General features: G+C 40.0%; 1 protein-coding gene across 2 annotated transcripts in view; it reads left to right on the top strand.

Moving 5' to 3' along the window:
- Positions 1 to 22,555, top strand: part of fbxw4 (F-box and WD repeat domain containing 4) — a 52,250-nt gene that overhangs the window by 17,794 nt on the left and 11,901 nt on the right. For both annotated transcript variants that reach the window (XM_022207708.2, XM_022207706.2), the window contains exon 6: positions 16,790 to 16,855. In XM_022207708.2, the coding sequence (XP_022063400.1) occupies positions 16,790 to 16,855 (66 nt within the window). The remainder of the gene's footprint in view (positions 1 to 16,789; positions 16,856 to 22,555) is intronic.

The raw sequence follows: 22,555 nt of genomic DNA, 5'->3' as shown, positions 1-22,555 counted from the left end.
GAAGCCCTTCTTTCAATAAGAAAGCAGAGATTTTGCTGCTAATTTCACAATCTCATTCATGCCTGGAAGCAACAGACAGTAATCTTTTTGTATACTGTATCCCAGTGCCAATGTCCTGCCAGATAAGGTGGGTGTCCTGACATGGAGTTGGGGTGAGTATTGGCATCAGGGTTACGTGGGCCACTAGTGTAGAGCAAAGGGGTGCACAGAAGCCAATGACAGGAGAAGCTGCCCTGAAGAGAGGTGAGAACAGGCAGGGGGGCTAGAATTGTTTTGTGTAAAATTGCTGAAGCACAACTACAAAGATGTTGCAGGGACCAAAAGCGCCTTTGAAAGTTTTTAAAGGGAGAAAATGATTGTTGGATAAACCGTCCCTACTTTGCCACTTTCTCACCACCACCAAAGAGGAAGGCCTTTGACCTCCAGTAAGTACAGGGTGACGCCGCAGCAGCCACCCAGCCAGGCTGAGCCGGCCCTGTCTGACTGCTCCCCCACCAGCAATGCTGCCACCACCCAGCCTCACACACTCCAGTTTCACCCCCACTGCTCTGCCCCACTCAACCACAAGAAAAAGCCAGAAATTCATGTCTCTCTCTTTGGTCTCTCCCAAGCTGTTCCTGTGGCTCAGGAGTCAAGAATTCAATTAGTTAAAAAAAGAGAAGAAAAGAGCGAGGCTGCAACAATGCAGCGATAAGGGGGCAGAATGTGCGTTCCCACACGCTAAATACAGGGCGCTTTCCTTGGGGCCCACAGAGCCAGAGGACCCGCACCGCAGGAGGCGAGAATAATCACAGCTCCCTCTGAACCCCCTCATTACACATACACTCTCCCACAGACACATGCACACACACACACACACACCTTGCATTCCTTACACATACAAATAGCTTCATGCAGACAGGCATTACAGGAAGACATTCCCCTGAAGAGAGACACACCTTGCAGATGCCCCACACTTACTACACACATAAACACAGACTGAAAGAAACATCTACCGCGCACAAACACACACACACACACACACACACACACACACACACACACACACACACACACACACACACACACAACCCATAAAGACCTTTCATTACATGTGGGGTTCGTACAGGTGTTCTCAAGCCTTTTTTTTTTAACAGGGAAGAGTGTTTTTGTGTGTTCATTTTGCAAGACACATTTCAGATGATACAAACTTAAAAGGAGACAGACAACCGTCCAAGTCCGTTTGTCCAAGTCAAATATTTAAACAGCTGATGCTTGCGAGGTGGTATTAGATAAACAATAGTGTTCAAAAGTTTGGGGTCACCCAGACAATTTCATGTTTTTTATGAAAACTCACACTTTTATTCAAGTGCTAACATAACTGCACAAGGGTTTTCGAATCATCAGTTATCCTTTCAACACCATTAGCTAACACAATGTAGCATTAGAACACAGGAGTGATGGTTGCTGGAAATGTTCCTCTGTACCCCTATGGAGATATTCCATTAAAAATCAGCCGTTTCCAGCTGCAATAATCATTTACCACATTAACAATGTGTAGACTGTATCTGTGATTATTTATTTAATGTTATCTTCCCTGAAAATAATGTTTTTCTCTCAAAAATACGGACCTTTCTAAGTGACCCCAAACTTTTGAGCGGTAGTGTATGAATACACAGAAAAATGGATACAAGCTCAAAGCATGTTCCGAAACACACAGATGACATCCCTTCTCTTTTGTTCAAACAGCAAGGGTTTCACCTTGTTAAACTTGAGACCTGTATGATTAGCACATATGTCGTGAGTGAAAACCCTGAAGAGTGTGCAAATGTATTGTGTTTGTAAGTAATGTAAAATAATTCTGATGTTTCTGTTCCTGATTATTTTTTCTGTCAGTCAGTGGTGATAATATGTAAATGAATATCACTTTTAGAGATTAAAGAAAGTATTGATTAGTCATTAGTCAAAAACAAAGCTTCTAGTCATTGTAAATCATTACATCATTATGGATTTGGCCTTACAATTTATTGTTGTATTTTTATCACTATAGTATTAGTATCTTTGTGCTTTTGATGGATGATTGCACAAGATGCCATGTTGACCTTTCACACTCTGTGTGTGGCTGCTGTCACTTCTTTTTGAACAACGTGGTTAATTGATTAATCATAAAAATAATGCACAATGAACTGAGGTTTAAAACAGTTTTTAGCTGCGACACTAATCACAAAATAACAATATTTCCAAATCATGATTTCAAAAACAATATGTAACAGTATCTAAAATTTTAGATGTAAAATTAGCAAACTAATATATAGTGCGGTAAACTTTTGCTCCACTGTTCCACTCTTCAATGTACACTGCTGTTCAAAAGTTTGGGGTCACTTAGAAATGCCCTTATTTTTGAAAGGAAAGCATTTTTTTTCAATGAAGATCATTTTTAAATAATCAGAAATACAGTCTAGACATCGTTAATGTGGTAAATGACTATTCTAGCTGGAAACAGCTGATTTTTAATGGAATATCTACATAGGGGTACAGAGGAACATTTCCAGCAACCATCACTCCTGTGTTCTAATGCTACATCGTGTTAGCTAACGGTGTTGAAAGGCTAACTGATGATTAGAAAACCCTTGTGCAACTATGTTAACACATGAATAAAAGTGTGGGTTTTCATGGAAACATGAAGTTGTCTGAGTGACCCAAACTTTTGAATGGTAGCTTATATAAACAGAAACATCACTGAAGCACTTTAATGAAGTTTCAAGCTGCTCTAAGTAGTTATTGATGTATTTGTTAACAGCTACAACTCCTCTTGTCTATATCTATGTGATTGCTGCTGTGTGAACAGATAATGAATGAGAATATTGAAAAAACATGCAGTTGTAACTGGTCACAATTGCCGTGCTAACACATAAAATGACATTCCAGCTACTATAAACTGTGTTGTACTGTTGTCACATCTAACTCCCATTCATAGGTCACGTTTTTCTTGCTTCCTACTTTAGTTTTGACATTTCCTGTTGTGTGTTTTACTCAGCTTTGTCTCGTTGCAGTTGTCTTTACACCTGCCTCACCCTGATGTTTTCCACCTGTGTGCTCCCTAGCCCCAGAGTTTATATACTCACCCATTTCCTCATGTTTCTCCTTAGTCTTGTGCCCTCGTACCAGCGTCCCAGCCGTTTTTTCCTTGTGATTTTCTGAGTGTTACCTTTGTGCTTTTGTGACCGAGCCTGTTTTTGACTAACATGCTCAGTTTTGTGATTTGAATACCTCTGGATTTTTTGTGAGCCTCCAGAGTTGTGCAGTGTGAGTCCATTTTCTATTTGTACATTTGCAATAACTGTATACAGTGGAAAGTAAAGTTTATTTCCAGTGCATATTTAGGAAAAATTTAAGTTGACCAAAGTGCTGTCCAAAAAAGATATGAACCCTCCTGTTATCCTCATTTACGGGCACCAAAAAAATATTGTTTTCTTGTCTGAAAAAAATCCAGAAATTCTGCAAAAAAAAAAAAAAAAAATCCTCATATTTCTGAAAATTTGCAAAACCTTCAGGAAGAAAATTCCAATGATTCCTTAAAAGTTTTATTTTAAAAAAATCCCCCAAATTTGACAAGAAAATTCTTGTAAATATTTTCAAAGAATGACTAAACATATTCTAAAAAAATCCTAAAAATATCTAAAGTGATTACACACATATATATATATCAGTTAAACATCTATTTTCTTTAAGAACATTCACACAAAAAAATCTAATTTCACTGGATTTTGGTTGATTTTATTGTGAATGTTCTTTAGAAACATTTTTATCATTTCTTTTTTTCCACCAAAAAAAAATGTTCAAAGATTTCCCAAAAATGTTGAAAATGTGGGCATCAGAAGTTTCACTGTGAAAATACTTTTCTTCCCCACATTTTCAAACTAAAACAGGTCACGAGGGTTAAAATATAATGCAAAAAAACAGAAAAATATTACGAACAAGTACAATAAAAACCTGAATTAGACTTGGTGAACTCGGTAATAGGTTTTGTAAAATGAAAACATATTTTATCACGTTATTATTGCAATTTTTTAGAGCTCATTGAGAAATCTTTGCCTCATTTGTTTATTCAGAGTCCCAAACACAGTCGTCTATTTACAGATAAAGGACAGAGACAAGTAGGAAATCGTTGTAACCAGGGAATGTTTTGGTGTTTTCACTTAAAATGACCCAAATAATAGCTGAATTGTCAGTTTGTTGGGAATCAAACAATTAGCTGTGTCCTTGTCAGCTTTTTTTCAGAAACTGAAAATTGTTGTTTAGTGCAAGTAGGTTTGTGGGCATCTTCAGTGTTGTTATTTAAAGGTCTGAGCTTATTTATAGATCTCTTCCATTTGGTTAATATATATATATATATATATATATATATATATATATATATATATATATATATATATATATATATATATATATTTAGTGTAGCCAGCTTTATATTTCTAGTTATTGAGAAAAATATCTCTACCCTAAGTGTTCGAGTGTGGCACCGTGGAACACAGTGTTATTCCTGCGGCACATTGTCCTTCTGAGCGTCAGTCCCACCACATTTTGAGCTGGAGAAAGCTCTGTGATCACTGAAGCTTTGCCTCTGGAGGATCCCAATTTAAAACTTGTCAGTCGCGCTCCTCGCTGACCCTGGTCATTCAAACGCTTCTCACAAAGTCCTCCTTTAACTGTCTGACACTGGAAGATCTCACCAAATTATTGCGGTTGTTTGTGACTTTGTCATTTGATTTAAAAGAACTTAGAATTCTACAGCGTCTATCCACTGAATTATATATTTTTAGAAAGTCCATACAGTTTTGCGCTGATCTGGTTTTGAAAGTGAAGTAGCCCCATGCAGTGTATTCGTCTAATGTAGGCCATGACACACATTTTTTAATTAATGCGTGTGTGATAGATGTGAAGGGATAAGGTTATAATTTTTTATTTTCTTTATAAAGCTGGATTGATTGTCATTTCATGTAGCCAAGTAAAACCATAAAACATGTGCAGATTACATTCTAAAAAGTATACTAAATACAGTTTTCAGATCCAAACGTTTTCACTATCCACAATAATATTGTACAACATATTTAAAAACACCATTCTGATATAATCAGGACATTTTACATGGACAGATATCTGTATTTCATTCATGACTCATCACAACAATGTAACTGAGATATTTATATTTCTGACTGGGAAGCATAGAGCTCTTTTTTTAAATGTATGTGGAACCTCTAAAGATATCTACAGTTCTGTTTTTATTTTAATAACGTCATTTCAGACTGAATGAAATAAGTGATAAGAAGAAAATGTTTCCTGTTAACCTCTGAGATATCTGAAATTTAAGTTTTTAAAAATGAGCCTGCATCATAATATCAGCATGTGATTCTGTGAGACTGATCAGACTTGACAACGATCAAAATGTGCTTCTGAATTAGTCGAGAGTGTCGTTTAATTTGGATGTTCTCAGATGATCTAAAATCACAGTTCTACAACTTTTATAAGTTTAAAAGTGTAAATTAACTGAATTCCTTCAGCATATGACAATTTTAGAGTCTGTGAGCATATAGATGCTGTTTGTCATGTTGTTCTTAGATAGCTAGTCTATTTATTTTACGCTGCTCATTAAGGCATATTCCAGGGCTTTCAAAAACGATCGGCGTAAAGACGAAGTCGTCTCAGAAAATGTGTGCATCTGCACGAACGCACTCGATACGCATGGAAACACTGTAAAACACGTCAGACCTCTAGGGGCGCTGTAACAATATGACGGAAACATGCGCAAACAGAAGAAAAAAACTGTGGGCATGCGCACTTGCGGCAAAAGTTGTAAACAGAGAGCTTCAGCAGCACATTTGCTACACTGTACACCGCCATTGTTGTTGTCGTGGCCGCGTGTGGCGCATGCGTGTCAATGAAGATACGAAACTATGACGCAAGCGTTTCTGAAAAGCAGCGGATCGCCCGTACACACGGAGCTGCGTAAGCGGCGTTTCAAAATCTTTCCACTCTGGAACCCGTTTTCAAAAATGATCGTTTACAGACCCCCAAAACGCCGTCTTCGTGTGGATGATACGCAGATTCGGCAAGAAACTTATGTGTTTAGACCTCGTTTCGTCTTCGTGTGGACGGGGCTTCAGATTGTGATGTTCGTGACATTTTTGACCGTGTTTGGCTTTAATACAGCATTATGTAGTTCACTACTTGTGTTTGGGTTCAACAGCATTTTTTGAAACATGAATGCAGTTTTTGATAACCATCTACGTATCAGATCTAAGTTCTCCTTATTTCTTTATAGAATCTAATATGGATAGAGATGTTAGATCAGATGGCTTTCAGCATCTGGCATCTGGATCAGTAATCTGACCAGCTAAAGTGTCATTGCTCTGCTGCTGCAGCTGGACTTGGTCTAATACAGTCATGGCCATAAGTTTGGACACAAGTACCATGACGCTTGTGAATCTTAGAAAATACCACAAAATTGTCACTTACAGTATACTTATGTTCTGTAATAGACATCAAAACAGACATAAGTCATGCTGTGTCCAAACTTATGGCCATGGCTGTATATTGTAAGTGACAATTTTGTGGTATTTTCTAAGATTCACAAGCGTCATGGTACTTGTGTCCAAACTTATGGCCATGGCTGTATCATCAGGAGTTGATGTTTGCTGATTTTGAATAGATATTGACGTTCAACTGACATTACTGTGTCAGTCTAAAGACTTTCTCCCTTTTCTGTCCTTGTGCTACAGCTACACTGTTCAACTGTTCATTTTATTACAGCGGCTGCTCTTTACCAACTTGCATCAACAAAGTGATACACCACCTACAAGGACTTAATTACATTTTGTATCTCAATTCATTGTGGACTTATTGTGTATCAATGTGGACACAATCTTTCCTTCATCTTAATCTAGAGCAGGGGTGTCAAACTCATTTTATTTCAGGGCCCACATTCAGCCCAATTTGACCTCAAGTGGGCCGAACCAGTAAAGTCACAGCAAACTAACCTTTAAATAAAGATGAACTCTAAATATTTCCCTTTGTTTTAGTGGAAAAAAAGTGCGTTCTGACAATGTTTGCAGTTAATGAACTATCTTTTTTGCAAAGCATTATCAACACGCTGAAATTTCTTGAGAAAAATAAGTTCAATTTCAACAATGTTATCCCTCAGTTTATCTTTACACATTACTGCTTACAGATCACAGAGTCTACTAATGCACAAAACATTCAGCCACAGTCATCTATAACTGAACAACATAGTATTCTACTTTATGATCAAAACAACTTGCCAAGATCTAGAAATTATTTCAAATTTACCTTCATTTCCAAATCTGTGTCGTAATCCTGAGCACCAAACAAACTAAAGTGAGAACTATAAAGAAAGAAGATGAGGTTTTCCCCCTGCTTTGTAAATATATTAATTTATGCATAAAAAATGCATGAAAATTGTGGCATCAGAGTGGACAAATTTAAAAAGGCAGTTACTTTTACTGAAAAATTGCAGTTAATGTCAACTCTGTAATCTTTACACTTTGCAAAGTCATCCTGCAGACTGGATTGGACCCGCTGATCTAGAGCTTCCAGGATCTAAACACAACCTAAACTACATTTAGTAACGCTGTAGTTCAGTGAAAAAACACTCTGATGTTAGAACGGATGTTTTTTTTTCCCCAAATTGACAAATAATGACATTTCTTATTGTGCTCATTCAACAAGTAATCCAATCACAGTGACTTCTCTTCCTAAATGTATTTGCTGTTGCACTTTATTCGTATATCAACATTTTGGGATCCGGGTTGTGCAGGCCGTGTTGGTATCTGGTATGGATGGCTGTGTTGGGTCCCGGTCTGTTCCAGCCGGCTGAACAGAGCCGAGGGGCCGGCTGAGGAATGTCCTGGTGACCCTACACACAGGAGACACAAACAGAAGCCAAAAGGGCCACAGGGGGTGGCGATGGGACAGCAGGGTCCAGGCATATATGTGTGTGTGTGTGTGTGTGTGTGTGTGTGTGTGTGTGTGAGTGTGAGTGTGTGTGTCCATGCATAACAGTGTGAATTTGTGAGAGAGAGAAAGTGCATGTTTGTGTGCATGCAAATGTTTGCCCATGCATATCGGTGTGTAAAGGGCTAGAAGGAGTGCGGGAGTGAGAAAGACAGAGGCAGTGTGTATGGGGGTGTGGGGGTCAGCACTTGCACCCTTTTCCATTGTGTCCCTCCCCGACCAATATAAAAGCATCATAACCCTTTGAGCCCAGACATATTTAGAGACCAGATAAAAGCACTTTTTACAAACTAGATACACGTCAGGCACAAAGCCCGGGGTCAAGCGCAACAAATTAACAACCCTCTTTCTGATGGAAGGTGGTGGGGCGGGGGGGTGATGGGCAAAGCTAAACCGCCCCTGGAGTCCAGAGCCAAATGCCTCCACATTCCCAGAGCGAGGATGTGGGCTGTGCTCCTGCATTCATGTGTAATTGGTCCAAAGGGCAAAGGCTGAGATAAATACTGACTTACTTTTTTGTTTGTATTATGTTCCCCTAATAGAAGACTTGTCTGCCCTAACTCTAACAAAACTCAAGCCAGCCATTATGAGGAAAACAATTTAATTCATTTGTCAGTCACCGTCAAAAGCCCCATCACAGCCTGTTTACACACTCAAACTTCATCTTTTTAAAATTTTAACTTTAACATTTCGCAAATATGTGGCAAACAATTCTAAAAAAAAAAAAAAGATGTGATTGGGGCATAAGGGCAGTTGTGTCGTTGTTCTGGCTCAAAACTGGAATTCATGATCAAGAAATCACATCTACGACTGTGTCCACAGGATATAGCGATAGAGTGAATAGGTTCTTTGTTGGGTTTTTGTTTGTTTTTTTTTATTTTCTCTTTCTCATTGTGACATGTCATGTTGGCACAGTTAATCCTCGTGTCGTCCTGCGGGTCAAAATTGACCCGTTTTTGTTTGAAAATGTGGGGGGGGGAATATTTTGACAGTGAAACTTCTGATGTCCATATTTTCAACATTTTTTGGGAAATCTTTAAACATTTTTTGGTGGGGAAAAAAAAGAAATGTTAAAAATGTTTCTTTAAGAACATTCACAAAAAATCCAACCAAAATCCAGTGAAATTTGGATTTTTTTTTTTTTTTTTGTGAATGTTCTTAAAGAAAATAGAAGTTTTACTGACATATATGTAATCATTTTAGATATTTTACGATTTTTTTGGAAGATGTTTACTCATTTATTGAAAATATTTACAATAATTTTCTTGCCAAATTTGGGGATTTTTTTTTAAATAAAACTTTTAAATAATTATTGGAATTTTCTCCCTGAAGGTTTTGCAAATTTTCAGAAATTTGGGGAATTTTTGGGGGATTTTTTAAAAAAAAATTTCAGACAAGGAAGCAATATTTTTTGGGCCAGTAAATAAGGACAACAGGAGGGTTAACTGGTTTAATTAAGTAGTCACAAAATCAACATAAAATATATTTTAATTAATTGTCATTTATTATGTATCAAGCAAAAAAGCATTAACATTTTATTACTCTCTAATGTCAAAGATTTGCTGCTTTTTACATTACATTAAATCTTCTTGGGTTTTCAACTGTTGATCACAAAAATCAAACATGATTTCAATCATTTTATCAAGAAATCAAGAGTTATGTAAACAATCAGTAGTTGAAGTCTCACAAAATTTTCTCATCCTTTTCTTTAACCTTTTCCTTAATATTTTATTTCAGTTCAGCCTTGGCTAAGTTTGGTTATATTTGGCCAGATTTTATATAAAGCATTTGAAGTGAATTTCATTTGTGCATCAAAAACAATTTAAACTGACAAGTTGAACAGCGCTAGGTCTCTCCAGAAAGTGGCCTTGTCACAAAAGTATTTGTTCTGTTTTGTCCTAAGAATAGTTTTTGTATTATTTTTGTTTTGTGCACAACTAAAGTCTGAATAGTCACAAATGTTGCAGGTGGCAAGAGCTAAAATTTCTCAATGTGAGTACAGTAAAAAATACAAAAACATGAAACGAACTTGGCCAGTATTACCCAGGCTTACATGTACAGATCACATGTTCAATAGACCAGCATTTAATGGGAAAAACAAAGTTCAATGGCATACACAACTGAAAGGTAATTCACTACGTGTTGCTGTATATGAATTTAAGTTGCAGTTTTGTAGTACTATGGATTGCTTTTTTCTTTTAATGAACTCTTTGCTAAACCTCTTAATGTACCTGATTCTTCATTCAGGTCTTACTCCAGTATAATACAACCCAGTTTACATCATTTAGTTGAATGGTCAGTGATCCTTGGGAATTTCTGTGTGTAGTTTGGAAGTCGTGCCCTTGTCTTGATGGGTTTCTTGTTTTCCTTCTCTCTGTCTAAAGACATGCCGGTTAGATTAACTGGCAACTAAAAAAAAGATTGTTTAAGGCTGTTTGATCATCCCTACCAGAGAGTGGCAATCTCTGTCAAGATAGAAGATTGTTGCACATCCTCTCACATAGCTTAAGGTATTTTTGCAGGACTGTATCCCACATAATAGCATGACTTTTTAAGATAATTTATTACAACTTACCAACAAATACTAACATTGATCATCTTGATACTATACAGTCTTCTGTTGGTAAACCATTGACCTTCATGTGGATGTTACTTTTGCATGTACTGCCCACCTAACTGTTCAAAAATCAGTCTTAAGATGTAAGCTGCTATTTGTTTTGTGGGGCGGTTGCAGAGCTGCTGGATTGCAGTGAAACTACATGCAAGGAAATGACGTGTAATTTCTCATCTTTCCATGTAATAATGAACTGATGAAAATGCATCATTAATAATGGTTTACCCTAGCCTAGCCGCGCTAGACAACCCACGGCAACGAATTTAATTCTCTGCCAGGGTGGGTCTAGTTACCCTCCATAAGGCTCGAGGTTGGATTCTCCTAAAACTGGCCGGACCAATCACCATGAAGTGTAGAGTCAGAAGGCGGGCGTAACTAAGTGACGACAGAGGCGCGACGATTCTGACAGAAACAACCGGAAACAATTAGCCTAGCCGTGCTAGACAACCCACGGCAACGAATTTAATTCTCTGCCATGGTCGACAACAAAAACGACAACAGTCGTTGAGCTCCATTAGCACCGACTCTGAATAATCTTTCTGTTAACATGTCTGTAATATACCTGAGCTTCACCCATTGACTGTATAAATAAGGCTTCACCGAACTACCCTATCCTCTGATTTCCAGCGCTCTAGGAGCCTATTCGTTGCGCTGATTGGTTGTATACCTACCCAATTGCTGCAGAGTGATTTGAAAGACAACCTTTTAGCCCGCCTCCCTCCCTGTCGAGCGTGCCTAGACCCTTGTGCCTTCAGAACATGGGTCTAGCAGGGCTAGGCTAGGTTTACCCCAGAACTGGCAGGCAATATTTAGCAGTACAGTTCTAATTCAGGTAGAGTCCTAACGGTTATTTTCTGTATCATGAGAATTTTCAGTTTAATTTCCAGATTAATATTTTAAAAGCTGCTTCAACTCCTACAATGTGTATAAAGATAAATGCATGTGGAATTTGTGGGTCGTATGTTGGTGGTGGTCTTGGGAAAGTATGGTGCCCGGTGTGCAGTCACCGTGTTGATTTCATGCTAACAATGTTCTTACTGTTGAACTCGAGTCCTAGCAGAGACGTGCACGCTTTGCATTTTGTGTGAGTGCTGTTGGTGCTCACGTCTTTGCTTTAGCGAGTATGAATGAATGTGTGTTTGCACGCATGAGAAAGTGTGAATGTGCGAAGAGATGTATTTATTCATACCAGCAAAGTGCGCGCGTGTGTTCTGTTGGAAAGCTGGGTTCCCACTCTGTTAGCTTGTGTGACCCTGCCACACAGGCCTTTAGATAATACAGCCAGCTGATGAGGTTACCCAAACGGCAGCAGAGGCCCAGCATGCTGCTAATGATGAGAGGTGGAGTGAGGGGCCGAGAGGGCGACTCTATTTAGTGACAGATATGACTCTCCGTGTGTGTGTGTGTGTGTGTGTGTGTGCGCTTAGGGGGGACACCTGCCCCACATTAGGCGAGAGAGGCTCTGACCTTAGCAGCTATAATATCACTGCAAGCTCTGACCCCAGATCAGGCCTGGTTGGCACTTCACTGAGGTGACGGGGGAGTCGTTCTTTTATTGTGTGGACGGTGCCTCCACCCTTCCTCTGGCAGTGCTGCGGCCCAGTGAGGGGTGAGTAATGTGAGTAATGGAGAGTAATAGGGTCCAGATAGTGAGTGTGACCGTAACCCTATTGTATCGTGTGTCAGCAAGGTCAGAGGTCACTCACTGCACATACTGGGCCCGGCCCCGCCCGACCCATTTGGACCGTAAATGAGTTTACCCAACAGTAATTACTGGGGACCTTCCAATGAACCACGTTACTGAACAAGTCAGACAGCTGCCTTAGGTGCCCTCACCTCCTGTCACTACAACTCTGAGCACATTTTCTTCCTTGGTCTCATGAAGTCTTATCAGTTACTGGTGTCTTAGAGGTTTGAGGTGCTGACCATGATCTGCAACTTCTATGTACCTGTACCTTCTATGTACCTGTTATCATTGATGATTTTTGAGAGTTTGTGTGCAGCTTCTTCACTTGAAAATGCACGTTTCATCTACCCAGGATTTGAGCTGCACTCCACTCATGAACTGGCCTAGCCGCGCTAAACAACCCACTGCAACGAATTTAATTCTCTGCCAGGGTGGGTCTAGTTACCCTCCATAAGGCTCGAGGCTGGATTCTCCTAAAACTGGCCGGACCAATCACCATGAAGTGTAGAGTCAGAAGACGGGCGTAACGAAGTGACGACAGAGGCGCGACGATTCTGACAGAAACAACCGGCGCTCAATAAACAGTTATCTTTCGACTCGGCTTTGGCCACAGCCCTTAAAGATTTGAAGCTAAAATTCAACTTGAAAGATAAACAAAGGACGGCACTGAAGTGTTTCATTGAGAAGAAAGACGTATTTGGACTTATGCCGACGGGATATGGCAAATCCTTAATATACCAGTTGGCTCCGCTGGTTGGGAAGCTAATGGGACTTAGCCACAATCCGCCGGTGCTCTCGGAACTACCTCAGTCTATTCGTTGCGTTGATTGGTTGTATACCTACCCAACTGCTGCAAAGGGATTTGATAGACAACCTTTTAGCCCGCCTCCCTCCCTGTCGAGCTTCCCTAGACCCTTGTGCCGTCAGAAACATGGGTGTAGCGCGGCTAGGCTACTCATGAACAGACAGCTGCTTTCTATTTTTTCCTCTTTTGTTTTGCAGTGGTAGCAAAGTTATGGGATACAACGATGACAACTTCCATAAGTTGAAAAGTTAGGTTGGTACGTGTCACGGGACGTGAAAAATTTTAACCTAAAGTGAGATCACTCAGAGGAGTCGGTAGGAAGATCAGAACAGATTTTATTGTACAATATTAATAATAATAAAACTATGGCCAGCACTTACAATCTGGGAAACGGGGGAAAGTCACACTCCAAGGAGTGGCAGTCCAGGGGCTCACGCCGGCCGATTGGGGCAGTCCAGGAGGGAATGAGGGCCACATCTTCACTCAGGAGGGTGGCAAGGGTCCACTTGCTCACTCTGGAGGAAGGTGGTGAATCCACGTCCTCGCTCCGGAGGACGGCTGGAGGGGAGGCAGGCTCCTCCATCGGTTACAGGGTGTCCCTGATACTGGCACATCCCGATGTCTCACAGTGACTCAGGCAGTACGAACTGACGTCCCCTACCGTGTGAAGCCGTCTTTATAGCAGGTAATGGAATGAGCTGCAGGTGTGAGGCTCTCGCAGCTGCACCTAATCCGCTGATCAGCAGCTGCAGAGGGTCACAGACCAGAGACACATGGTAGTGGAGAGGATGGCTGGAAGGGGGCGGGGCTAGACAAGGCCCGTGACAATACGTTTAGTTGATAGGTTAAGGTGAAAAACCGGCTGCTGCCTGGATTTGTAGATGAAAGCAGTCCTGCACAGTTTGTCGCAGATCTTCACGCTTTTCCCAACAGAAGCTCGCGACCATTTTGTTTGAGTGACGTCATTCCTTCTCAGTTCCTCCTCAGTGCTGTGTGTGTCCCTTTTTATGCCTTAAGTAGCAAACCTGCAGCCACAGATTGGTTCCGCCTCAGCTGGGTGTCACACCTGTGTGTGAATGCTTCTTCTTTCTGTGAGGTTTCAGGTTCTTCCAGGTTGACTTGACAGTACCTGCTAGGGATCTTTATTGATAGTCATTATCACTGTCTCTCCTGTCAGTTCTGTCCATGTCATCAATTTAATGGAGGCCCAACAAACGCCTTTACCAGAATGCAGCAACTTGTACATAGTCAAACCTGCCTCAAACAACAATATCTGCAGAAAGGTACAGGCAGAGAGAGTACAGAGGAAAAACACAAACATGAGAGAGAAAATAGATGGATGGATGGATATATGGATGGATGGATCTGTGATTCAGAACTTCATCTCAAACTTCAGAGAATCATTGTTTGATACGTATACGTGTACTTTATTCTTCTTAGGTCCCAATATTTTCTGTGAAATGTTTTGTCAGTGGTTCAGTGGATTGTGACACAGTATCCACACACAGAAAAAAAGAGGACAACTGTCAGAAAAGATACAGTGTGACAGCAACAGCAGTTGTCTTGTTTAAGTAATCAAATGAAACTACAGTCCTGACAGGGTTCCTGCCCCATGTTCTACCACAGCTAGAGCTAATAGCTCCTTTCTCTGCACTATGGTTTACAGGTGGTGAGTTAATCTTGGATCAGCATAAATGTGGCTTCTGGTTTCGGTACATACAGTTAGTCCCCGAAACAATCTCTGTAATTTTCTCTGTGTAGATTTTGTACACCACACATCTACAGCAGGGCTGCTTGGTTTGCAGGCTCCAAATGAGTTGTTATCAGTGTTGTCAGTTTACCTTTTATACCCTTAAAAATATAATTAGCAGTCCTTTAAAGTTACAGGTGTATATACAGGAGGTGTACACAGACAAGGCCACTGTCTTGATAGGCCAATAAAATAATGATTACATTTGGATTTCCAATACCTCAAAATATCTTTGTATTAAAATGCATCATCAACAAATGTGTACCTCAGAAAACTTTGTTTTTCCTTCTGTCCATGGTTAAACCAACTTTTTGCATACTAGTGTTGAAATTGTTATTATTTTAAGCTAATGACAATATTTGTTCTAATTAAATGTCAAATAAAAGTAGGTATCAAATATTTGGGGATCATATTCTCTTGTGTTGTTGCTTTTATGAACTTTTCAGTAGATTTGATTTTATGGAATTGGCCTCTCTTTGCAATATATCGGTTTCTGGAAATAAGTAATTGGTTTTAGGTCAATTTATAGTAAAACTGTACATGTAATCACATTGACTGATGTAAAAAAAATGGTGCAGCTGTGTGTTTCTCATGCAATGTGAAATGCACCGATGTAGAAAGTGTTTTTTATTTCCCTCTGCGTCTGTACTACCACCTATAGTATCCTCATCTGTGCAACAGCATTTGTCACTAACTACCCCTCTGTGTGTAAAAGGCGGGCCCTCCCTCCTGTCTGTCAACCCTGTAGGAGGGCAGTAAGCCCTGAGACCCAGGTCCAGCCCCACAGAAGCCCCCCTACCACCAGCAGTCCCGGTCCCCACCCCACCTTCTATATTGCTTGTAGAACCCAAACACACCCCACTAGACCTCTCCCATAGCGCTCCTCCCCTCTCCTTTCACTGCTCCCCCACCTCTCCACATGCAAGGTATTCATTGTGCATACCTAGGCTGCTAATTCCAACCTGCCACTCCAATCAAAGGATCACGAGTGTTGTAGTTTCCTTCTTTTTCTTCTGCTGGGAAACAATGTGTGGTGAATGGAGGCAGGGACAAGCGTGCGCACGAGAATGTGTGTGTTTGTCTGTGTTGCTATGTAACAGAGAGTAAAATCTGGTTGTTTGGTTTTATCTTAATGGACAGTTTATTTGACAAGGAGAGACTGTCCTCATCTTCTTCCACCGTCTCCTAATTAATTTTTGTAAAGCTGGCAATGGGATAGCATCTTCTGCCCTGAGTGTTAGATAAGTCCTACAGGGCATTGTGTACATTGTCTCATCAGACACATACGTGCCTCCACGGGCATTGTACACATTTGTTGTGGTTTCGTCCTTGTTCTTTGATGGGAAGAGCAGACAGCACAGACAGTTGTGTCTTAAACTGGGCAGGTTATTTTTCAAAATAATCTATCACTTAATATTAGAAAGATTATTTATGCACTATTGGTAAATGGTGTCAGTAAAATAATTGCAAAGTAGGCCTTGAAAAGAGAAAAAAACTAGTCATTTCAGTCAAAAAGTTATTTCAGATCTACTATGTGAATCAAACATTTCTGTTTCATATCATATTCAGCTGATTATTTGAGCTTTCTCAAACCACACCTCTGTCTGTCTCCGTTTCCCTGACTATTGCTTTGCCAATATGACCACATCCCATCTGATTTTGTTTGGTGCACACTGTGAAATTTGCAGGCTGGTTACTTGCGATTCAGACGTATCAACAAAACATATTGATATCTGTCAGCCAGTACACATCTAAGTGACATCCTTGCCGTCACTTTCAGCTAACTGATATATGAATAAGAAGTTTCAGACAATGACTGTACACCATTCTCCTGCTTTAGGCTTATTCAGCTGATTTAAATGCATTTTGTGAGACATTTAATCCTTTTCCTGTCTGTCTGTCCTTCTGTCCCTCTGTTTGCAGTTCCTTTGCAACAGGCACAGCATGCTGTGAGAGCTTCTCCCCTCTTCTCATCTGGAATGTGGAACGGTAAGTAAGACAATGCTGTATATTCTAACACAGATTTTTTTTAAATTGCTAGCTGTACAGCAGATGTTCTGCCACATCAGGTGCTTCTGTAAGTCTTTTTCTTGACTTTTGTTTCACAGTTTAAGTGTTATCAATTTTTAAAGATCACTTGTTTAACCAGAAAACAGTCAGTGTTTGAGTAGATCACCAAATGCGGCTACTTTTTGCCTTGTGCCACTACTTGTTTTACCTACCAGCAAGATGACTTTGGCATGGGAGGTCGATGGTTCAAATCCCAGTCAGTGACCCTTGGGCAAAGGTCCTTAGTGCTGCCCTGCCTACTTACCTTGTATCTGCTCTCAGATGTACGTCGCTTTGGATAAAAGTGTCTGCTAAATGAAACTAAAATTGTAAATTGTAAACAGTGATGCAACTTTACCCCTTCACTGTCCACATACTAGCATTGTAATCCAAAATTACATTAGTGCAAGATGTTAACTGCATGATAATTAACGTAATATGATTCAACATTACATACATTTAATCCCTCTCATGTCTGTCTAGCAGGTAACACCTAGTAGGTAGAACTGTATTTCTGTGCACCAAGACAAAATCATGCATTCCAAATTGTACAGTAGAAAGTTCAGTTTAGTCATTCAGTCTTTTTAAATATTGTTTAACTCCTCAAACGGTTCAACTGAAGCAGTTCTGAAACTAACAAAATTAGCAAATGTTGTGTATTATTTGTGTAACAGAGCTGAAACATCATGCAGTCTCTTGATCGCCCTTGTTCAAATAATCAGAACTCAGGTTAGAGTGGCATTTATTTTACAACTTAACCATCTGAAACCAGTCAATATTGGTGCTCGTGAACATTCTAGTGTTTCTAAAAACGTCCTATCTGATCTTAAAGAAGAAGCTGTTCCATCTGTGCTAGATTACAAAAGTGAGCGAATCACAGTCGCAAAGATAAACACAAAGCAGCAGGTTGCTCACGGTTGTTTCAGACAGCGGTTGCAATAAAGTGTGATAAATAAAAGGAGTGTGGCAGTCTCGTATTGCTCATCTCACACGTTTGAACAGCTGCACCAGTCCCAGTTCAGTGTTTCCCACTTTCACGCTGCTTTAGATTGTAGACTAGCAAGTAAGCAGAAATTAGTGTGGTGCATTATGGGTTAAACATGCTTTGATTACAAATTCTGGACAAGTTCCACCAACAATCAACATCGTCTTCTATACATAATGTACCAGATTTATGTTACTATGTGGCTCTTGTTGATGTAAATTGTCTTTGTAAAATGTAACTGTCAGACTCGAGCCCATGACCGCTGTGTCGGGACTATAGTCCTGTTTATGGTTGAGCTACAGGGGCGCCCCATTTCTTCCCATTAAAACACAAACCAGGATAAACCGACACAGAACCAAAGTACCCCAACTGTTGTCCGCATACTTTTAGTAAAACAGTATACATGTCACTGTGGGCCAGAAAGGTAAAGAAGTCAGATGGGTCTGGTATCCTTTCTTTTGAAACTAATCGCCTTTATTTGAATGCCTCATTAGAAGGACTGTAACTTTCACACAGTAACTTCATTAACGTGAACACAGTGACAGTCCACCTTCTCCCATCGGACACACCACCACCACCATTTGAAGCTTCAATAACAGTCTTACCTGCTTTGTCATATCAGATACAGCAAGAAATGAACAAACTGCTTCACAAGTTCTAGTCAGGACCCACTGTTAAAACATTGTTATGTTAGATGATGAACAATAAACTGATTCCAAGTAAAGCAGTTAATAATATGTATTCTAAGTTTGTCACATTGCAAAAACATTTATTAACCACTCTTACTTGAACGATTAAACAATCAGCAATATATTTGACATAAATGCAAAATCAAATTTGAAAATCTTGAAAACGTGAGCAGTGTTCTGTCTCTGATGTGCCGGTTTAGTACAGCCTGACCTGCCCGAAAAATCCAGAACACGACAATGAAAAACTGTTTTAATAGTGTAACTTCACAATTCAGCAAGACTTAGTTTAGTCTTTTCATATATTTTTTTTTTTTTACTTTCTGACATGTACGTTTAGAGATAATTCTCTGAATTCCCTTTAGACAGGTTTAAATTGAGATTTTGTTTCAAGGAGTGCAACTTTCAAATCAGAGTTTTATTAGCTGTAATGTCTTAACAAGCTGTAATAAGTTTACTGGAAGTTTAGAGAGCCATCTGCTTCATTGACTGTGAGACAAACTTTAATCGGATTCACCTGTTAATTTTCTTTTCTTCAACTAGCTGATTTGTGAACAGCATGCAGAAATAATTGTTTTTCATGTAGAACTAAGTTTGACAATGCTTGGTGCAAACTGATAGTCTCTAATACTATGTAGACAACTACTACAGGTCTGCATTTAATAAAATCTGGGATCACAATTAGTCTGAAAAATTGCAGTATAAGTTGTTGTCCCTCAGTATATTGTTAACTTTTAGCTTACACACATTTCACACCAATAGGCGAACAAAAGATTGTATAGTTAAGAAGGACAAGGGTCAGGCTCCCATTGAGTTCTTGGGGCTTTGATTTTAATTTCATTTAACACTTTCACCTTTTCCCTCCATTTCAATTAATTTGTCTTTTTTCCATCTCAGCGGGACAAAGTCTTATGATCACCCATATAGAGGGGGATCCACCATCCGCACACAAACCCAACTTTTCACTCTGTCTTCGCTCATGGCTAAACACAGAGGGGGGAAAAGCATCAAAGAGAAAGTACCCTGGCCATCACTTCTGACATTCCCCTCTGTTCCTTCAAAAAGGCAGCCCTCCTTACAATTAAATGGTTGGACTAGGATTCCTCACATTCCTGGCTCTGAAAAGAGCGGGGTTGAATGTCTGCTTTGGCCTGGACGCTGTGTAATACAAATTGCATCAGTATTGTCTTTTCACTGCACACGTGTATGTGACATTTTGAAGGTGGTCGTTCATTGTCCATGTGTCCCAGAAGCCAGTACCCCTCCCTTCCAGAGTCTCTGCCTGGAAAGCTCAAATTCCTTCTACAATTGTGCTGCTGCAAGCTCAAAAGCGCGGGGTAAATGGAGTGGACATGCAGCAGGTTGCACGGCTCCTCTCTGTTTGTTTTAGTGAGTAAAAACCTCAGCAGGACTCCTTTTTCTCTACCTGTCTGATGGGCTTTTCACAAGAGAGGCTGTTTCCCATTCGCATCTCCAGGCTGTTGTTTTAAAGTTAAGACTTAACTTTACAAGAGCCTCCAATCACTTGAGTCACAAAAACAGACACACAGGCTGCCTTTCTTTGGCTATCCTCTCTCTAAAGGATAATGCCCTTATCTTAATGTTTTTTCAACATTGTCAATTCATTAATGATTCCTTTCACACAGCTTGTGTGTGTGTGTGTGTGTGTGTGTGTGGCCCCTAAAGCCAACCTGACTCCTGCAGTGAAGCCAGACAGGCTTAAATCAGGACTTAGACCCTGGGTGTCACAGCCAGCAGCCCCTTCATAACAGTAACTAAGTCTTTACCCACCGAGGCCACCAAGCTGCCCGTCGCACAAAGTAGCTGACATACTGCTTCATTCTCAGGCAACAGAATTATATCTGTCAAAAAGTAATGGTTTCAATGCTATTCTTTGCCATTTTAATGGCATAATCTACATGAAGTTATCAGGGTCTGTGAAAATGAAGATGATGAACAAAACCGCAACAGAGTCTTACTGTCAGAATCAACAAACCACCAGTTTAACCTAAAGACCTAATCCATTTTTAGTCAAACTGAAAGTGTGCGCACTTTTATATAACAAATAATCAGTTTTTGCACAGAAAAGGTGTGTGCATAACTGCAGTAAGTACGTGACATTTAAGGCTGTTTTAGCTACTGGTGTTGAAAGGCTAATTGATGATGAGAAAAGCCTTGTGAAATTATGTCAGCACATGAATAAAAGTGTGAGTTTTCATAGAAGACATGAAATAGTCTGGGTGACCCCAAACTTTTGAACACTAGTGTATATTTATTTCCTCCCTGTAGTCAATCAGAATAGTGGGTCGATAATGTTTTCTGTGATTCTGGCAGCTTTAGTTATACATTAGTTGAAGTGACATTGCATGCATACTCATCCTTGCCCTTCCCTCCGTTCCTCTAGTCTGCACTGCTTGTGTGATGTCTTTGGCAGGTTTGAGGCATGCCTTGAGGCCCTTTCTTGTCTGTCTGGGATCTTTGAACCTCCCAGTTATCCAAATGTTGCCTCAATCTCAGCAGCATGCCGTGTCAGTAAACCATTCTCAGAAACGCTATAGGAAGTCTTGCATCAGAATGTGCATTGTTTTCATTGCTCTAAATACACTATACATGTGTATTCATCCCAAACTGGCCTGTATAGGACATTTGGATCCATATGTTAATTTCTGAGATTCATAGAACATACCAATCAGCCACACTGTTGCACAGGGGGACATGCTCCCAATGAACACACTGTAGTTTATTCTGACTTTCTTGCACATACAACAAATGCACTGAGCACAGAATGTAAAACAAAAGAACTCAGAGTGCAGTATACCACCAAGGCTGCTCAGTCGTATAATTTCCAATGGATGAAATCTTTAACAAAAAATTACCGTGCCATGACCATAGGCATGTGTAAGTTATGTACAGATGACCTAAATATGTAGCAGGCGGCGGGAATTGATGGGACTTGAAAAAAAGTCCACAATTTAATCAATTGTTCCTTGTATCATTTCCGACGGATAAGTCCCGATTTGTAGTAGGATCAAAATCATGTGATCACAGGCAGCTGACGTAGTGTTTACTTGTTGTCATAGTTACAGTGGCGCTATCTCACAATACAGAAATCTTTAACAAATCTGTGGATTCAGACTATAAGTCACATCACTGGCAAAATCTAATGAGGTGGTCCTTGTGTCATTTCTGACCTTCCCTGAAAATTTCATCCAAATTTGTTTGTCCGTTTTTGAGTAATGTTGCTAACAGACAGACAGACGGACAGACAAACCGATCGTCCGCGTTCCTTGGTGGAGTAATAACATGCAACTGAAAATATTCCCCCAGTTTTGAGCAGTTCAAAAATACTGATTTACTTCATTTCATTGCAAACTGGCTACAAGTTCATCTTAACACAGTGTTTATCTACTTCATATGTATGTATTGACTTGTTTCCTTGTTGACAACATGCTAATGTTTTTTGTAAATCAAATCTGAAAAATGTCATCCTTTTTTTAAAAAATCTTGTTTCCAAACAGACCTGGTTAGGTTTATTGGACAACACCCCTACTGATGATGTAATCCACATGCAGTATGACATTACTACATTTCCAGGGATGTTAGGCTGATGACTCTAACAGTACCAACCTGTGACTTTTACATCTTACAGAGTATGACTATGTGTTCTGCTTGGTACATCTCCGTGTTTTTTCCGTGTTGTCCTTGGTACATCATTATCTCATGTTGCACTTAAACATACTCATTTGTTTTACGCCCAGACAGCAATTGGAAGGATGGTCAGATCAGAACATTGTGCCGCTGTTCACTAACAGATACAGTCACTTTGACAGATTATATGCTGATGTATCCATCCTGTAATCACTCACAGCCCGTAAAAGACGGTGACCTACCAATTTGAGACTCCCTGCTGTTTTGGACCGTACACCAGCTCATTGCATGGTGCTGTTACTGCCTTTAAGATCCCTGCAC

Source organism: Acanthochromis polyacanthus, chromosome 15 (assembly GCF_021347895.1).
Source record: "Acanthochromis polyacanthus isolate Apoly-LR-REF ecotype Palm Island chromosome 15, KAUST_Apoly_ChrSc, whole genome shotgun sequence".
NCBI lineage: Eukaryota > Metazoa > Chordata > Actinopteri > Pomacentridae > Acanthochromis > Acanthochromis polyacanthus.
Note: the sequence above shows the minus strand (reverse complement) of the source record. Positions and strands in the feature narration are given on the sequence as shown.